This window comes from Solanum stenotomum, chromosome 1, assembly GCF_019186545.1.
Source record: "Solanum stenotomum isolate F172 chromosome 1, ASM1918654v1, whole genome shotgun sequence".
NCBI lineage: Eukaryota > Viridiplantae > Streptophyta > Magnoliopsida > Solanales > Solanaceae > Solanum > Solanum stenotomum.
This window is the reverse complement of record NC_064282.1, coordinates 88,821,303-88,839,760: the sequence shown is the minus strand read 5'-3', so window position 1 is coordinate 88,839,760 and position 18,458 is coordinate 88,821,303. Positions and strand designations below refer to the sequence as shown.

Below are 18,458 nucleotides of genomic sequence, written 5' to 3'. Positions count from 1 at the left end.
TTTGACCTCTCTCAGTCTCACATTTTGCCTAATAAGCACTGAAACACCTTGTTATTTCCCTTTCCTGTTCCATAGAAGCCTTAACTTGATTCTGAAGTTTAGGCTGTGCGCATATAAGCTGGACCTTTTCTTTTTTATACTCCTTCTCTTGTTGCTCTATAGCGCCTGTGACAATGCCCAAGTCTTCTTGTAAGGTCAAAATGGTAGAATGATTTTTCTAACCCTCACTTCAAATATCGCATCACGTTGGGCCAACTCCTTTTTAGCATTCTTTAGGTCATTACTTAGGACATCCAGAGTAGACCTATAGTTTCTTTCCACTTCGAGGCGAGCTTGCTTGATTCTAGCCTCAATTTCTGTTTCTCGATCAATAGGTTCTCGTGCTGATCCTTCAGGCATTACTTTGAGAGGGGCTTGATCAAAGAACCAATGGAGGTATAAGGGCTCCACTTCCCCTTGAACACGATCGTCTATCATAGCTTTTGAGCTTAAAGTTCGACTACCCCCCAAATCTTTTGAGCTTCTGCTTCTCGATTTCGATCTTCAGACGCCACCTCACATACGAAACTTTGTGTATCCTCAGCCTTAGGTAGGATTTGTCTTTGTCCTAGTTGGCGTAGTACCCGAAGGGGTATGTATGGTTGGAATCCTCGAAGGCCTATCAAAACAAAGAATGGATGATAAGAAGACATAACAATTACCTCACTCGAAGGGAACCAATGATAGTTCCATGTAATTTCAGATGCAGTTAATTTAAGAAGATAATGTCTCCATGCTTTAATACCTCTTGGCAATTTGTCTACTAATTCCTTCATCCTGTCTAGGTGACTCAAAATATAATTTGTCTAATCAGATTTGAAATCTGTTGCTAGACGGTGGCGATACAAGTGCTCCAGAAACCACATTTGCAATAACATGCTATAACCTTCAAAAAAGTCTTCCCCTTCTTTACACTTAGTCAAAGCGCTATAAATATCAGCCAACATCATCGGCAATATAGTGGAGTTCTTTTTCTTCATCATAGCAGTGACTATTCCTGATAGACGAATACTTATTTTTTTATCTCTCCTTGGAAAAACCATGGTTCCTAAAAATCCCACCATGAATGCTTCTTGTCTATGTTTTTCCCAGGTAGGCAAGTGTTGCCCATTCTTAAGTTGTTTCTCATAGTCTTCAAATCCTTCTTTCCTTCCATATCTTGAGTGTAGAAATTCCAAGGAAACCAATTCATTATTGAAACTCTCCACATGAGGTTGGATGATGTACATTTGTTCCAAAAATTTGTTTCTGCTGACGCTCCTTGGGGCTATGACTGTTTTACTTCGGAGATCCCTGCCTAACCCTGTGAAACCACCCAATTCCTCTAACGTGGGTGTCAACTCAAAATTGCTAAATCGAAAAACATTATTTGTAGAATCCCAAAACGCAATTAAAGCCTCGATTAAACCTCTGTCAGGACTAAACCTCATGATGTCTCTAAGAAAACCAAGATGTTTGAATATCTCGATTCGCCTAAACTGATGCATATCATTCCACCAAGCCATTAGTAGTGGTGGAGTTTTATCCATGATCATAAATTTTAGGGGATCATTGACCATTTCGACTGCTTCATCTCTAGGCCTTTTATCACATCTCATAGATCTCATGATTATCTGGTTGGGCTCAAGATTTAAAACCAAATTTAACTTATGAAATTTTGATCATTCTAAATCATTTGTCGAGGTAGTTAAAAAGAAAAAATAAATAAAATTAAATTATGAAAAATAACTCAGAATGCCTAAAGTGGTCACTCTTTTGAAAATGACATTTGTTGACTTTCCTTAGGGGAAACTTAGGTTGTATTTGGAGAATCTGGCAGGATAAGGAGACAATCTTGACAAGAGAAAGAAAGAGAAATAAAACGAAGCGGACATGCATTATTTTTGAAGGAATTTTGAAGAATATATATATATATATATTATAAGTGATTTTTTTTATCTTTTTTATATTAATTATGTGTATACAAATATGCGCTCTTTTTTTTTAAAAAAAAAAAAACTTGATGTTTTGATATATAGATATATGTATATTATTATTATTATCAATTTACCATTTGTTGAAATTGGATAAAAATAGACAATTCTGCTTTTAGTCAATTATCCTAAAGCCTGTCAACATTTGTTATAGTCTTACCCATGATACAACAAGTAGCACAAAAATGTACATGATGGTCTCAAGAAAAGGTATATGTCCTAGATAGATCCAACACCCATGCCGAGTCTCGCTAACAACACCAGAATAACTTTTCGAAAATAATAATAATAATAATTATTATATTAAATGAACATAAACAATTACATAACTAACTAAAAACAGAACCACGACAAAAGAATACGAATAACACTATATTATTTATTCAAACTTATCTTCAACTATAAGGGGGAATTGAAAGTTACCTCTTTGCGAAAATTAATTTCACCAAAAACAAATTGCTGCAATCTACTGATTTCCAAAGTTAGTAGTTGAGAATTAACTTTAAAGAGCCACGAATCCAAAACCGCAAGAAAAACCTCAAACTCGACCTTTGTTCGTGAGTAAAAATAAGTATAATAAGAGGACGAATACGTATGTTGTGTGCACGTGCAGACGAAAGTCTATTGCTGAATCTTTCTTTGGTTTTGTACGTCTGTGTGTGTGTCCCTTTTTTGTTTTGTAGTGTGTGTATATATAGGCGTGGGGTGGTGGGTTTTGCAGGGGTCGTGTGAAGTGGGGAGTGTGAGAGTTGTGAAGAAGTGGGAGTGTGGGGGAAGTTGTGTGGAAGTGGGAGTGTAGGGTTTGTTAGATTAATTAGTTTTTTTTTTTTGTTTTTTTATTCTAGTTTTAGTTTTATTTTACTCTTAAAAGAATAATAATTAACTATAAATATTAAATTATAATAACATATCAATCAATTATTTTAAATTAATAAAAATCTAAGAAAAAGTCAAAAAACAATTAAATGATACTAGCTTATTTATAAAACTTAATTTTAAAATAATATAGGTATTTTGTACTCCTTCATTTCTTTTTTAAACAATAGAAAATAAAACTTACCTTAAAAAGTGATTTTATTTTTGTTGTTTACAAATCTTTTAAAATAAACTTAATAAAATAAGAGAAAAGTCAAAATATTTAATATATATTTATAAAAATATTTCAGCTCTAAAAATGGTGTAAAATTTTAAGTTCGGTCAAAACTTACGTGTCTACATAAGCCACTTTACCAACTCTTTTCAAGATCTCTTAAGGGCCTACATATTTAGGACTGAGCTTTCCTTTCTTGCCAAATCTTATCACCCCTTCATAGATGACACTTTCAGGAAAACCCAATCATCAACTTGGAACTCTAATTCCCTTCTCCTTACATCTGCATAGAACTTCTGGCGACTCTGGTGGTCTTAAGTCTATCTCTAATGAGTTGCACTTTCTCCATAGTAACATGAACTGAATATGGATCTATCAAGGCTGCTTCACCTACTTCAAACAAACCAACTAGAGACCTACATCTACGCCCATACAATGCCTCATAAGGAGCCATCCGAATGCTGGAATGATAGCTATTATTGTAGGCAAACTCTATAAGAGGAAGGTGATCATCCCAACTACCTTTGAAATCGATCACGCAAGCTCTCAACATGTCCTCCAAGGTCTGAATGGTACGCTCTGCCTGACCATCCGTGTGTGGATGAAATGTTGTGCTAAGGTTAACCAGAGTAGCAAGACCTTTCTGAAATGACTTCCAGAAATGAAATGTAAACTGAGGACCTCTATCTGAAATGATAGACAAAGGAACCCTAAGTAACCTGACTATCTCATTAATGTTAAAGCTTGGTGTAGTCCTCCGCCAAATTTGTAGTCTTAACAGTACAGACTTAGTGACTCTATCAACTATCACCCAAATGGAGTCATGTTGTCTGTAATGAAGTCCATGTTGATCACTTCCCACTTCCAAGTAGGAATGTTGATCTTTTGCATCATACCTCATGGTTTCTGATGTTCTACCTTCACTTGCTGGCGATTAGGGCACTTATCCACAAAAACCGCTATATCCCTTTTCATACCATTCCACCAAAAGACTTTCCGCAGATCATGATACATCTTAATAGCGCCTGGATGAATAGAATATCTGGAATTATAGGCTTCTGCAAGAATCTGCTATCTCAAATCACCAACCTTAGGAAAACATAACCGACCCTAATAGCAAATCACACCATCTCCTCCTTTGGAGAAAACCTTAGCTAGCTGCTGATGGACTGCACCCTTTAGTTGAAGCAATATCGGATCACTGTCTTGCTTTTCCTTAACCTCAGCTACCAATGAAGATTCTGCCTTATTCTGAACTGTTACACCACCATCTAATATGCTCATACGATGAACTCCTAAGCGAGCAAGCATGTGAACATCCTTTGCTAATTCCTTTATTTCTTCCTCAACATGTGCAACACTACCCATAGACAGTCTACTAAGAGCATCTGATAACTTTTTCTTCTTCTCAATCATTCAAGTTATTATGTGAATTAATATATTACTGAATCTAATGAGTTAAACTTAAATTAAAGTAAAAAGAAAAAGTTTTCTAGTTTTATAAGTGTTCACTTTAAAATAGAAAATGGATTCGATGCAATTCAACAGAATCTAAGAAATGATCAAAATAGAAATGATTTTCTAATTTGATTCTATAAAAATAATTTACTGCGTATTCGGTATAACTCACACATTCGTGTACAACCAGTGCAGACGAAGTAACACGAATATCTCCGGTAGTCAGTCTATTTCCATCAGTCGGTCGGTGGGAGCGAGAAGTTTGGGACATGTTTGGTGTTTCTTCCATCAATCATCCGAATCTACGCCGTATACATTGGCCTTACCAGAATGGTAATGCACACTCATACCATAATCCTTGAGGAACTCAAGTCATCTCATCTGGTGAAGATTCAAATCTTTCTGAGTGAACACATACTGAAGGCTCTTATGGTCACTGAACACATCTATGTGAACACCATACAAGTAATGTCTCCAAAAAATGGGGAAGCTAAATCATCATGTAAAATGAAAAGATGGGGAATACCCATAAACTATCTGAATATATATAAAAACTGAGAGTTTAACAACAACTGAAAAGTCAAACTCAAATGCTAAAGCTGAATCTAATTATGTATGAAAATAGCCTCTAACTGACTATAAGTGTAGGGACATGCCCCAACTAAATCTAGCAAAACTGAAACTAAGACTAAAAACAAAGGAAAATATGTTTTTCGTCCTCGGAGAATGAGGACTCATCATTGAATGTTGTTGAGCTAATGATCGGGAACCGATCTATGCGTGATCTAAAAGTTGAGAACCTGAACCTACATCACGAAAAGATGTAGCGTAAAGTATGTGTCAGTACTTGAAAGGTACAGAGTATGCAGGATAGAATAAAGTTGAACAGTAAACATAACTGAACCAAAGCATATATCTGAGCAATGATAAGCGATAAACATGATACTATACTGAGAATACTGAACATGAACTAACTGGATGTAGACCAAGTATATAACATGCTGAGTCTGAAATCTGACTGTAACTGATAACATGGTCAATGCAATAGAATCTGATTGTAAGGGAGCTACTAATAACCGACATAAAACCACATGAGCTAAATGTGGAGTCTGATGTATACACCCCATCGAGAGGACCCAATATACCCTCCCAGAAGTATAGAGGCATGACTAGTGTGATCTCTAAAATGTAATGCCCACATAGGGGACTTATAAACCTACGGGGGAACGTAGTACTGCGACTATTCGGGTACGCTAAACCCTAGTCCACTCGGTGTTAAGCTACTCCCAATTATAATGTATACAAGTAATTTTATGACTGAATTTGAAGTACTGGATAGCTCAATTACTGACATGCAACCTCTGACAATGCAACAATTATCATTGATAATGTAACATTCGTAAACTGAAGCATGTATATTTGAAATCACTGGCCTAGATTGTGTAATTCATGAACTAAAAAACTACATAGCTAGGGTTCTGAATTTATGAAAGAATCTACACAAAATGATACAAAAATCATGATAATCTTATTTGGATCATTCTAACAGCTAAAACCCAACAATTTCTAACATTCAAGAAACCCTAGGTCTAGATAATATTAAGGGAATCAAGATTCTGACTGAAATCTAGGGACCTAATAGGTGAAAGGAAGCCACTAGTGAAATCCCACATATTTGGTGACAAAATTCATGGAGAGATATTTCAATTTCGGGGCTGGAACTGATGAAAACTCGTTGCATTCTTGAACTAGGGCTGCTTGACTTTCTCCTCTATTTTCCTCTAAGTTTGATAATTTTTTGGTGAATAATTGATTAGGCTAGATTCTAATTTGTTTACTAGGCTAAAATTGACCAAAACCATGTAGTTTAGGGGTTAAATGACCTAGTTTACGGGTCCAACGCATGAGGAAAAGACCAAACGACCCTTAACTTAAAATCTGCTGAAGCCACCTATGGATTGATCGACGGTCCGTGGACTGATCCACAATCCATCCTGTCAGTCCATAGATCGTCCTCAGAGGATGGGTTCTGGGTCCTTGAGGGTCTCAACCTACGGATTGATTGACGATCCATGGACTGATCCACGATCCGTTTTGTCAGTACGTCGATCAACTTTAGAGAATGGGTTCTGGTGAGGTCCTGAGGGTCTCGACCTACGGATTGATCGACGAACCGTGGACTGATCCACGATTTGTCCTGTTAGTCCGTCGATCAACTTCAGAGGATGGGTTCTGGGGAGGGCTATAGGAGGCTATCCACGGACCACTAGGACGAACCGTGGGTCACCCTACGATTCGTGGGTGGCAACTGTGGGTTGCACCTGCAGCTTCTGGAATTTTGTTGGTTCGGTTTATTTTCGGATACAGGGTGTTACAAAATATGTGTTTGATGAATTCAGGTATGAATCTCTCAAAAGACAAGTGAAGATCAGAAACAGTCCAATGAGAAAGGTTAATGATTTCTTTTCTCATACTGCTTTTAAGAACAAAATGTCTTCAAAAATCAACAACATTAATGAAGAGTTGAGGTCTATCAATAAGGTAGCCAAAATTTTGGTCTCGAATCATTCATGGTTCCTCTTCGGAAAATACTGCCAATTCAAAAAATAGATTCCGTAGTAGTTGTTGCGTATGTTGTTGGCAAAGACAATGATATTGCTGAAATAAAAAAGAAGATATTGACCAAAAGAGAAGATATTGATCTGTGCACCATTCCCATAGTGGGCATAGGGGGTTTAGGTAAAACAACTGTGGCCAAGAGAATTTTCAATGATGAACAAATCGAGAAGCACTTTGAAAAGAGAGTACGGTTATGTCTACCTGAAATGTTAGAAATTAAGAGCTTTCTTGAACTGATCCTCAAATCATTGACTGAGAGGAAACTTGAGGTCCAGAGCAGAGATATAATAATCAAGAAGCTCCGAGATGAACTGGCAGGAAGAAAGTATTTGCTTGTCCAAGATGATTTGTAGCGTATTGACCCAACATTGTGGGATGAGTTTGTGGAAACCTTGCGAGGAATAAATACATCCCGAGGAAACTTCATTCTCGTGACTACTCGTATGGAATTGGTGGCATCGACAGTAGTAGCACTACTAGGTACTCATATGTTGGAAAAATTAGCAAAAGATCATTGTTAGTCCATTTTCAAACAAAGAGCGTTGTTGATGGAAAAATTCCAGAGGAAATAGTGAAAATGGAGAAAAGGATTGTTGAAATGTGCCAAGGTCTACCATTGGCTGCAAGTGTGTTGGGAGGCCTCTTACGCAGTAAGGAAAAACATGAATGGCAGGCAATTCTTAATAGAAATCCCTTTTTTGCAGGTGAAATTGATAACGGAGAAAAAAGCATAAAGAAAATCCTAAAACTAAGCTATGACTAATCTACCCTCTCCACAACTGAAAAAAATGCTTTGCTTACTTTGCAATGTTTCCAAAAGATTTTGAGTTTGTAAAGGAACAACTTATCCAAATCTAGATGGTAGAAGGCTTTCTCCATCCATGTCAAGAGACCACTGTGATGGAAGATGTTGGGCATAGGTTTTTTCAAATCTTGTTGCAAAATTCCTTGATTCAAGATGTTGAGTTAGATGACCACCACAATAAAACACATAGTAAGATGCACGATCTTGTGCATGATTTGGCTGGATATATCTTAAAATCTAAACTATTTGATCCGAAGGGCGACAATGGAGAAAAACTTTCTCAAGTTCGATACTTTGGATGTGAGTCACCAAGGGATCAAATAGATAAGATATATGAGCCAAAACGTTTGTGCACACTGTTTCAGAGAAAAAATTATATATCAGAAGATATGCTATTGAGCTTTAAGTTCTTGAGAGTTTTAGATTTGTCCAGTTCAGGAATCAACAAGTTGTCAACCAAAATTGGGAAGTTGATATACTTGAGATATCTTATTCTCTCAAATACTGAGATCACAACCTTTCCCAACTCCATTTGCGAGCTCTATAATTTGCAAACATTTAGAGTCAGTCATCAACTGTTTTTCACTCCAGGAACTTCCATATGAGATGGGAAATATGATAAGTTTGAGACACATATATTACACTTCCGTTGACAAAAAAACTCAGCATTGGGGAGGATGGTGTATTCACAATGAACATTTTCAGATGCCACTTAATATGGGGCAATTGACTAGTCTTCAAACCCTCCAGTTTTTCAAGGTAGGTTTAGAGAAAGGTCGTCAAATAGAAGAATTAGGTCATTTGAAAAACCTAAGAGGTGAATTGAGGATTGATGGTCTCCAATTGGTCTGTGACAAAGAAGAGGCTCAAACAACATATTTACAGGAGAAACCAAACATCTGCAAATTGGCATATTTATGGTCCCATGATGAATCAGAAGGCTGCGAAATCAATGATGAACATGTGTTGGATGGTCTTCAACCGCATCTAGGGCTGGCAAGGGGACTGGGGGACGGGGCTGGCGGGATTTGGCCGGGATCGGGATTGGGGGGACAAAAATAAGTCCCATCCCATTCCACTATATATACGGGATGGGACGGGTTTTGGGGGGACAGGACGAGGGATTTTTTATTTTTTATATACTTATTTATTGGTATTGAAATTATATGTTATTGAATAACATTTTTAGTTTATTTGATTTTTTTTCAATAACATTTTTAGCTAATAAATAATGCTTAAGTTTTCAAATTTCAAAATTCAAAATTCAAAATTCAAAATTCAAATTTTAATTTCAAACTTCAAATTTCAAACTTCAAATTTCAAATTTCAAATTTCAAATTCAACTTTCAAATTTCAAACTTCAATTTTCAATTTTCAAATTTCAAATTTGAGAAGTTCAATTTTGTATTTTAAATATTTTAAAGTAATTTAAACTTGAAATTTTGATTTTTAAATTAAGTATTTTTAAGTTAGTTTAGTATATATGTAAATATGTATGAATATATTAAAATTAAAATGCAAGACAATAGTTATATAAAAAAGACTTAATAAAGCCTTCAAATTTATTCAATAAAATCTAATTGCAACTTAGAACTTAGAAGTTACAATTTACAAATATTAGTGGAGTAACTAATCTACGCAGCCACCTTATAGGAAGGGTTCTGTTTCAATAAGTTCTCATATGTAAAACTAATATTTGTTACAAATATTAGATGAGTAACTAATTTACGCAGCCACCTTCTAGGAAGGGTTCTGTTTCAATTAGTTCTCGGATGTAATCTAATATTTGTATTCTCCTTTAAAATTCAATTCTAATTGTCGCATCATATCGATGGTAACATCCTCCGGTATTGGCAAACTTGCTAGAAACTCTTGTGACTAAAATTCATCATCACTAGATCCAATTACCGCATTAATCCAAGCTTCTTGTTTGGAACTTAACTTTGGCAAATTATAATTCCTCATCTCGGCGTTGACCCAATCTCTAAATAAATCTGATATTTCCAAACTGTCTTCCGCCAATGAATATCTATGATCGCCAAGTTGAAACCTTGCCGCACTAAAAGCAGCCTCTGATGCAACTGATGAAGCTTGAATAGCTAGAACATCACGAACCATTTTGCTCAAAATTGGAAATGCAACGCTCCGCCTCCTCCACCATGCCAATAATTCTTCATTGCCATATCCGTCTTCCACTGTTTCTAAAGATTGATTAAGATATTCTTCAAAATCATCACGGTTAGTAGAATTAAGACCAAGAAAATCTCGCATATAACTTGAAATTCGACCTTTACTCAGAGGATTAGAAGTTTGACCAACTTCTTGAGTATTTCCTGTAGTTCTACATTTTTCATACAAATTTTTTGCTTCTACTTTTATGCTAGACTTACACATTTCACAAGTTGGATTTCTTTCCAGTAAAATTTCTAAGGTATCATAAAAAGTGTCAACAAGTCCCTGCACACCTTGTAATTTATAGTCAAGATGAAGTAAAGTAGCAGTTAAAAAAATTTGAGGAATAGGAAAAAAATAATTTTTAAAAATTTTTCAATCATACCTTCTTCACAAATTCTGTCTAATGGGTCAGCATTATGAGCATTAAACACCATTTGTATGGGTCCTCTATATTCGTAAGCAACTGAAAACATTTTGTAAAAAGAATTCCACCTTGTTTTAATATGTCTTGGAATTTTTCTTGGTGGCAAATCACATAGTACACAACGCTCATTAAATTCCCTAATTCTAGCAGCTCTATTAGCATAAAAAATCCAGGCAACAACATATTCAATTTTCATACAACTACATTCAAATAATGAAATACCATCTTGTACAACTAAATTTAATACATGTGCAACACATCTAACATGAAAAGAATTAACATCAATTGGACATAATCTAGTTTTTAACATACTAGCAGCGTTTACATTATTAGATGCATTATCTAATGCGACAGACATTACTTTATCTATAAGCATGTAATAATCTATAACACTCAAAATATTTGAAGCTAAATATGCACCAGTTTTTTTCTCTACACATTCTTTATAACTTAAGATTCTTTTTTGCAAATTCCAGTTATGATCAATCCAATGTGCTGTAACAGTTAAATAATCACGTCCATTAACACTACGACCCATGTCCGAAGTTATAGACACTCTACAATCTAATATGCTAAACACACAACGAAGATATTGACAATGTTTACCTTGATATACAAAAACATCAGATTTAACAGTATTTCTTGAAAAACCTCTATAATTAGGATTATAAGTTTGTTGAATATATTCAATAAAACCGGGATGTGAAGGAAAACTATAAGGTAAACCACAAACAGAAATCATTTTAGCTAAATTTTTGCGATTTATTTCCTTATTATATTTACGTTGTGTTAGTGTACTACCGGGGTTAGAAGGATCTAATGTTCCTTGAACCATGTTAGAAGCCCCTACCGATTCATTAACATTAATATCAAAATCATTAACTGGAATTCCTTTTTTTCTATTGGCTAATGATTTAGCTTCTTTATATTGAATCGGCACACAAGATAACAAATGTCTATTTAATCCCCCCGTCCCACCTTGACCTCCACCTTGTTTATGTTTAAAAGGTTGCTTACACTTATTACAAATAACAATAGAATTTTCCTTATCTAAACTCATAAATTGTCACACAACAGAAGTTTTAGGGTGTTGATACTTCACCTTCTCCCTTGTAGGAGATATAAGGGGTGGGCGTACAGAATTTTGCTCCGTTGAATTTGTAGTTTCATTTGGAACATTTGTCACCGGACTAGTAGGTGTATCTTCTAATTCATCTTCTCCCGAACCAACTTCTACTTCTTCACCTGAATTTTCATCAAGATAAGGATTAATATCACCATAAATTTGTTGTAAAAGTTCACGATCGAGTTGAGCATTTGAATCAATATCATAAGAAGTATCATCAACATAAGTAGAATCATTTGTATTAAATCTAACTCTAGAAGTACCACCACGTTTACTCTTATTTTTTTCCTTACTACTTTTTTTATTAAAATTAAATAATCTACTAATGCCACTAGGTTCTTTCTCTTTTCCTTTACCGGTATCTTTTTTGTTAGAACTCATAGTTAATTATATGTAAAGCATAATATAAAAATAATAATAACACAAAAATTAATGACGAAAAATAAAATATAAATATTATGAAACGTCTGCGTTAATAGCAGACGTTATAACCGATTCTTGAAGCTTGTAGTTTGTTGTAACTTGTAATTTGGAACTCCAATATTTGATAGCAAATATGAGAATTATATATATTATGATATATAATATGAAAATTTAGAATTGAAATATATGTATTATGATATAATATGAGACTTAAATGGAATAAAAAAATGAGACTTAAGTTTGAGACATGAGAGGATATAAAAAATAGATGAGAGAATATATGATTTTGTAAGAAATAATAAGGGATAGAGGGGTATTTATAATATTAAAAGTGGGTTAAAGTGTATTTATGATAACTTAAGGATTTAAATTAAAGTATTAAAAGTAGGGGTGGTAGGGGGTGTTGGGGAAATGAAAAAACAGTGAATAAATCTGTTGGGGGGCCCACTAGTCGTTGCTCCAACGGATATAATTCAAAAAAAAAAAAGTTAGGGGATCCCGCGAACCGGCCGGTTCATCCGGACCGGGACCGGTCCGAGTCGACCGGGCCCAAAGGGTGAACCGGCCACTAACCGGTCCCCTATCTCGAACACCTCCCAACCCGCGAAAATAGACAGGACTGGGTCCGGCGAGCCGGTTCTCAAACCGATCGCGGGACGGTGTAGGCCGACCCGGTCCCCCTGCCAGTCTTAACCGCATCCTAACTTGAAAACCTTAGCGGTAGTGGACTATTTAGGGACTAAATTTCCTTCATGGTTCAGTGAGGAGTCGCTACCAAATTTGGTCAAGTTGAAATTAAGTGGTAGCAAAAGGTGCAAAGAAATTCCAACCCATGGCGAACTGAAATTCCTCCGGCATCTTGAGCTGGTAGGATTCCATAAGTTGGAATGCATTGGACCTGCTTTATATGGTGTTGAGATTAGCAATATTGGATCAAGCAACATTTTCCAAGTGTTCCCGTCATTGAAAGAACTAGTATTGGAGGATATAAGTAGCCTTATTGAGTGGAAGGGAGTTGAAGTTGGAGTAAGAATGTTTCCTGGGCTTGAGAGGTTGCAGATTACAGACTGCCCATTTTTAAAAAGTATTCTGAATCAATTTGAAATCCTCCGTCAATTAAACATTAGAGGAGTTGACAGTGAAATGCCATTGTTGAACTTGTGCAACAACTTGACATCTCTTATATATCTTTATGTTAGTAATGTGAAAAAGCTCACTTGTCTTCCAGATGAGATGCTACGCAAAAACGTTTCTCTTCAAGACATATGGATCTCAGGCTGCGGAGAGTTTCGTGAATTGCCACAAAGCTTGTATAATCTTCATTCTCTTAAGCGCTTACAGATTGAGTACTACACCAATTTCAGTTCTTTTCTTGTTTCGAGTGGAGAGAATTATTTGCTTCCCTCTTATTATTGCAGTTAATTAATTGTGATGGATTGATCAGTTTACCAATTGGAATGCTAGATCAATGCAGGTCTCTAGAGTTTTTGATGGTCGATTGTTGTAACAACTTGGTTTCATTCCCTTTACATGTTTGGGAAATGCCTTCACTTTTACATTTGTGTATATCACAATGTCCAAATTTGATAAGTGTACCCGAAGTAGGCCTTCATCGTCTCACTAGGTTATGGGGATTGAAAATTTATCCTTTCTCAGAGATAGTGGATTTTGATGCATTCCAAATAATTTTTAATGGCATTCAACGGTTGTTGTCCATTCATGATTTGGCGGTGTACGGACGTGGCCATTGGGATTCTCTGCCCTATCAAATTATACAACTCTCTAACCTAAGAGAGATCACAATAGCTGATTTCGGAATTAAGGCTCCTCCTCCTAGACTTGACAACCTTACCTCTCTTGAAAGATTATCGCTAGTGGGGTGCAAACGGCTACAACATCTGAACTTCTCAGATGCCATGCCCAAATTACGGCATCTATGGATAAGTGATTATCCATTGTTAGAAGCTCTGTCGGATGGGCTCAACATCCTTGTTTCTTTGGAAGACTTATATTTACAGAACTACAAAAAAACTAGAGCATCTGCCATCCCGAGTTGCCATACGACGCCTCACTGAATTTTGGAACCTGGAAATTAAAGGCTGCCCAAAGTTAGAAGAAAGTTGCACCAACTCCCAGTGGTCCAAGATTTCCCATATTTCAAGAACTAAAGTGGATAGGAGGATAATTAAGGACAGATGTAAGTCTCGGTTTCTCTTTCACTTTCTGAGTCGCTCACATTTTTAATTAGAGTATTATTTTCCACGAGTTCCAAAAAAAAAGTTTTGTAAGTAATGTAATAGGTATTTTTTCCTGAAATTATTTTTACATAAAAGAAATGCTGGATTATCAATCAATTGCATCTGTTGCTATGCTTTCAGCATTATGCTTGTCCACTTGAACTGAATTATTCTTCTTCTAATTCTTCAAGTATGGTATATCTTGTGAAATAGATATTTAGTAGAACTTTCTAGAGTTTTCTAGAGATATCTTTAGTATTTGTTATTTTTTTGTAAACAAGATGATATATTATAATTTAATATGCATTAGTACAAGTAAATGGCCGAGTATGGCTAGTAACGTTCGGGAAAGGGATTGGGTTTACATTATACACATTAATACCTTCTATAGTAGAAAACGGTTTTTTTAGCCTTACATAAAGAGTTCCTACTTTATCTGCTTCTATTCTACTAGAAACAATCAACGGAGGAGCTGTCCAAAGTACGAGGGAGTTAGCTTCCTTCAGTATAGACCCCTCCTTAACCAAGGTATCTGCCACTTGATTTCCTTCCCTGTATTTATGCTTTACTGGAGGGTTTCCAAGTTTAAGTAGAAGTTCCCTGCAATCAGCCAAAATATTAGAGTATGATGGATGATCATTTGCTAGACAATGGAGGATATCTTGACAGTCTACATTAATTTCAAGCGGCGTTAAGTTGTAGGTTAGTGCAATAGTTAAGCTTTTTTGCAACGCTAATAGTTCAAAAACAATATTTGTTGCTTCATATATGTTTTCCATGAAGCCTACCACCCAATTACAATATTTGTCTCTTATTACTCCTCTTATTCCACTAGTGCCGAATTTAGTTGAGGTAGAACCATCAGTGTTAAGCTTAAATCCAATGTTTGGAGGTTTCCATTCTACATACCCTACTATAGGTTTTTCTATATTGGTCCTTTGATTTGTGAGTGAGAAAAATTTGATGGCATGTATGTATGGAATATTAGCATTTATTTTCCCTTTTTTATTATTGTGGATTTCTGTTAAGCCATATACTCCACAAGTAGAATGGATAAAGTTCTTTCCAGTTGTGGTTTTTTATCACTATGCTAATGTTCCTAAGGAAATCTAGCCAGTTCATGTCCTGGTTGGATGTGAATATGTTGATGCTTTTTATAAGTCCTAGCTCAATCCACAACTTTCTGACATTTGTACATTCAATGAAGATATGTTGGATGGTTTCTGGATATTACATTTGTGACAAGACTTACTAACATCTATTCCCATGGAGTTTAAATAGTAACATGTCGGTAGTATTCCGTGATTGCAAAGCCATAGAAAGTACTTAATTTTGTTAGGGCAATGTAGTTTCCATATCAATGTATGGTCCTTGTTGTCTGTCTTGTGGTGCTTCTCCCCTTTATTTTTAATATGGTGATAAACATTTTTAGTATTTAGCATTCCTTTGGGGTTAAGGCTCCAAGATAGTTTATCCTTAATTTCAGAAGTTGTTGGTACATAGATACTCTCTATCATATTTTTTATAGTCAATGGGAGATCATAAGACAAGTTGTTATATTCCCAAGTACCCATGCTCGTAAGGATGTTCTTAACTTTCAAATGATTATCTTCTAATGTTAAGGGTCCTATTAGTAGATCTCTTAGCTTCGTGTTGTTAGGTAGCCAGTTATCGAACCATAGAGATATGTTGGATCCATCCTCAATTGACCATTGTAGACCTAGTTTACATATAGTCCAACCCAAAGCAAGGTTCTCCAATGCGATGGTTTCGCATGAATCTCTATTGGAAATTTTCCATCACCAGTGTATTTTTTTATTAGGAGTGAAGCCCATGTGGAGTTTGGGTTATTTAAGGCTCTACATGCTAGCTTAGCTAGAAGAGCTTTGTTTTTTGTCTCAGTTTGTTGTGCTCCTATACCTCCATCTTGCTTACTCTTTGTTGTTATCTTCCAGTTAATCATATGAAGTTTCCTTCTTGCACTCGTAGTTCCCCAAATAAAATTCCTTTGAATTTGATCCATTTTTTTGGTGATTTCAGTTGGGAGGTGTATGTATTGCATTACATGCGTTGGTATGTTATTAAGACTGGACTTTGCTCGGGTTGTTCGTCCTGCTATGTTTAGGAATTTTGTCTTCCAACCTGCAAGTTTCTGTTGTAAGCTGTCTATAATAAATTGGTAATCACTTATCTTGTGTCTTTTATTAAAAATGGGGAACCCCAATATTTCCCGAAGGATTTGCCAATTTTTATGCCGAGGTTGTTTGATATATATTTCCTAAGGTCAGTGTTGCAATTTTTGGAGCATATTAATTTAGATTTTCCATAATTATGTCACAGTTTTTCACATCAGCCCTACTCATTAATATGAGGTCATCTGCGAAGAATAGATGAGATAGTTTTGGACCCTTATTTGAGATTTTAATGGGATTCCACTTTTTTAGTTGAACTTCCATCTCTATTTTTCGTGATAACATTTCCATACACAATATAAATATGTATGGAGACAGTGGGTCCCCCTGTCGTATTCGTCGAGATGGTTGAAAAAACTCAGTATGATCCCCATTTACAAGTATGGATATACTACTTGTGGAGACACGTGACATGATTAGATTGATGATATTATGGGGAAAGCCATAATATATAAGTGTATTCCTAATGAAGGACCACACTCAATCTTATCAAAGGTTTTTTCAAGATCAATTTTTAGAATCATACTAGCATTTTTGCCTTTCATCTTTTGAAAGTGAGTGATGGTTTCTTGAACTATGATTGCGTTAACAGTGGCTTGCCTATATTTTAGGAAGCTTGATTGACATGGACTAATCAGGGTATTCATGCTGGGTTTTAATTGATTGGAGATAATCTTTGTTATTATTTTATAGGTGGTGTTGCACAAGCTTATAGGTTTATAGTCTTTAAGAGTGTTTGCACCTTTTATTTTTGGAATTAGGCATACATGAGTTTTGTTTATATCTTTTGGTATGCATTCCTCCTGGAAAGCTTTTACACAAAGAGATACAATTGATTCCCCTACTATGTTCCAATAATTTTGATAGAAGAAAGGGTGTAATCCATCAGGTCCTGGAGCTTTATAAGGTTGAAAGGAAAATACAGTTGTTTAGATCTCGTTGATAGATAAGATATTCCCTAATTCTAAAAGATCTAATGAGTGGTGGTTGGTTATTGGAGTTATTTTATTATGAACTGAAGAATCTTGAGAAGTACAAAATAGATTATTAAAGTAGTTGTGCGTTAAGTTTTTGATACCCTCTAAGTCATAAATCCATTCCCCGTGTGCATCATGTAATGCCATTATTCGATTTTTCCTTCTTCTGTTTAGAGTAGTAGTATGAAAAAACCTAGTGTTGGAGTCACCCACATTTAGCTATGTAACTCTTGATTTCATTTTCCAGAAGTCTTCCTCTAAACGAAGAATTTGATTATACTCCTGGCTAAATTCTAGTTCTAGGTTTTGAAGAAAGGTACTAAAGGCGTAGTTAGTAGATTTTTGTATTCCTTCTAATCTCCGTTGTAAAGTCCTTTTCTTGTGAAATATGTTCCCAAAGGTGTTTTTATTCCAAATGGTCACTTTTTCTTAGTAGTCTGGAATAGCATCTAAGATGTCCTTTTTTCCCTCCCAACTTTCTAGTACGATGTTCCTTAGATTTGGGTGTGTCGTCCATATAGATTCAAACCAAAATAGTTTATTACGTTTCCTAGGGCTATTTTGTAGTATGGATAGAAGTAAGGGGCAGTGGTCAGAGTGTGTACGTGGTAGATGATATACTTGTGCAATAGGGAACTTATGTAGCCACTCTTCATTTGCGAAAAAACGGTCAAGCCTTTCAAGGATTAAACTTGACCTATTGTTAAAGCGCTTATTTAGCCAAGTATATTTCCCTCCTTTATATCCCATGTCTATAACTTCGCAATAGTTAGCCATATCCCAGAACTCATTTGTACGAGGTTTGTTTATAGGCCTACCTCCAGCTTTTTCTGAACTTTTCATAAGTTCGTTAAAATCTCCTCCTATTAACCAATTACCATCATAGTTATCTTTTATTTTTGCAGATTTTCCCATAAGAT

General features: G+C 35.6%; 1 protein-coding gene and 1 pseudogene across 1 annotated transcript; one reads left to right on the top strand and one right to left on the bottom strand.

The window, feature by feature from the left end:
- Window positions 1-1,087: 1,087 nt before the first annotated feature.
- On the bottom strand, window positions 1,088-4,831 carry LOC125858489 (protein MAIN-LIKE 2-like; annotated as a pseudogene).
- Window positions 4,832-7,130: 2,299 nt separating this feature from the next.
- LOC125858478 (disease resistance protein RGA2-like) lies at window positions 7,131-14,207 on the top strand. Its single transcript, XM_049538270.1, has 3 exons — window positions 7,131-7,504; window positions 12,894-13,478; window positions 13,577-14,207. The coding sequence occupies exons 1-3, from the start codon at window positions 7,131-7,133 to the stop codon at window positions 14,205-14,207; spliced, it is 1,590 nt and encodes a 529-aa protein (XP_049394227.1).
- The last annotated feature ends 4,251 nt before the right edge of the window (window positions 14,208-18,458 follow it).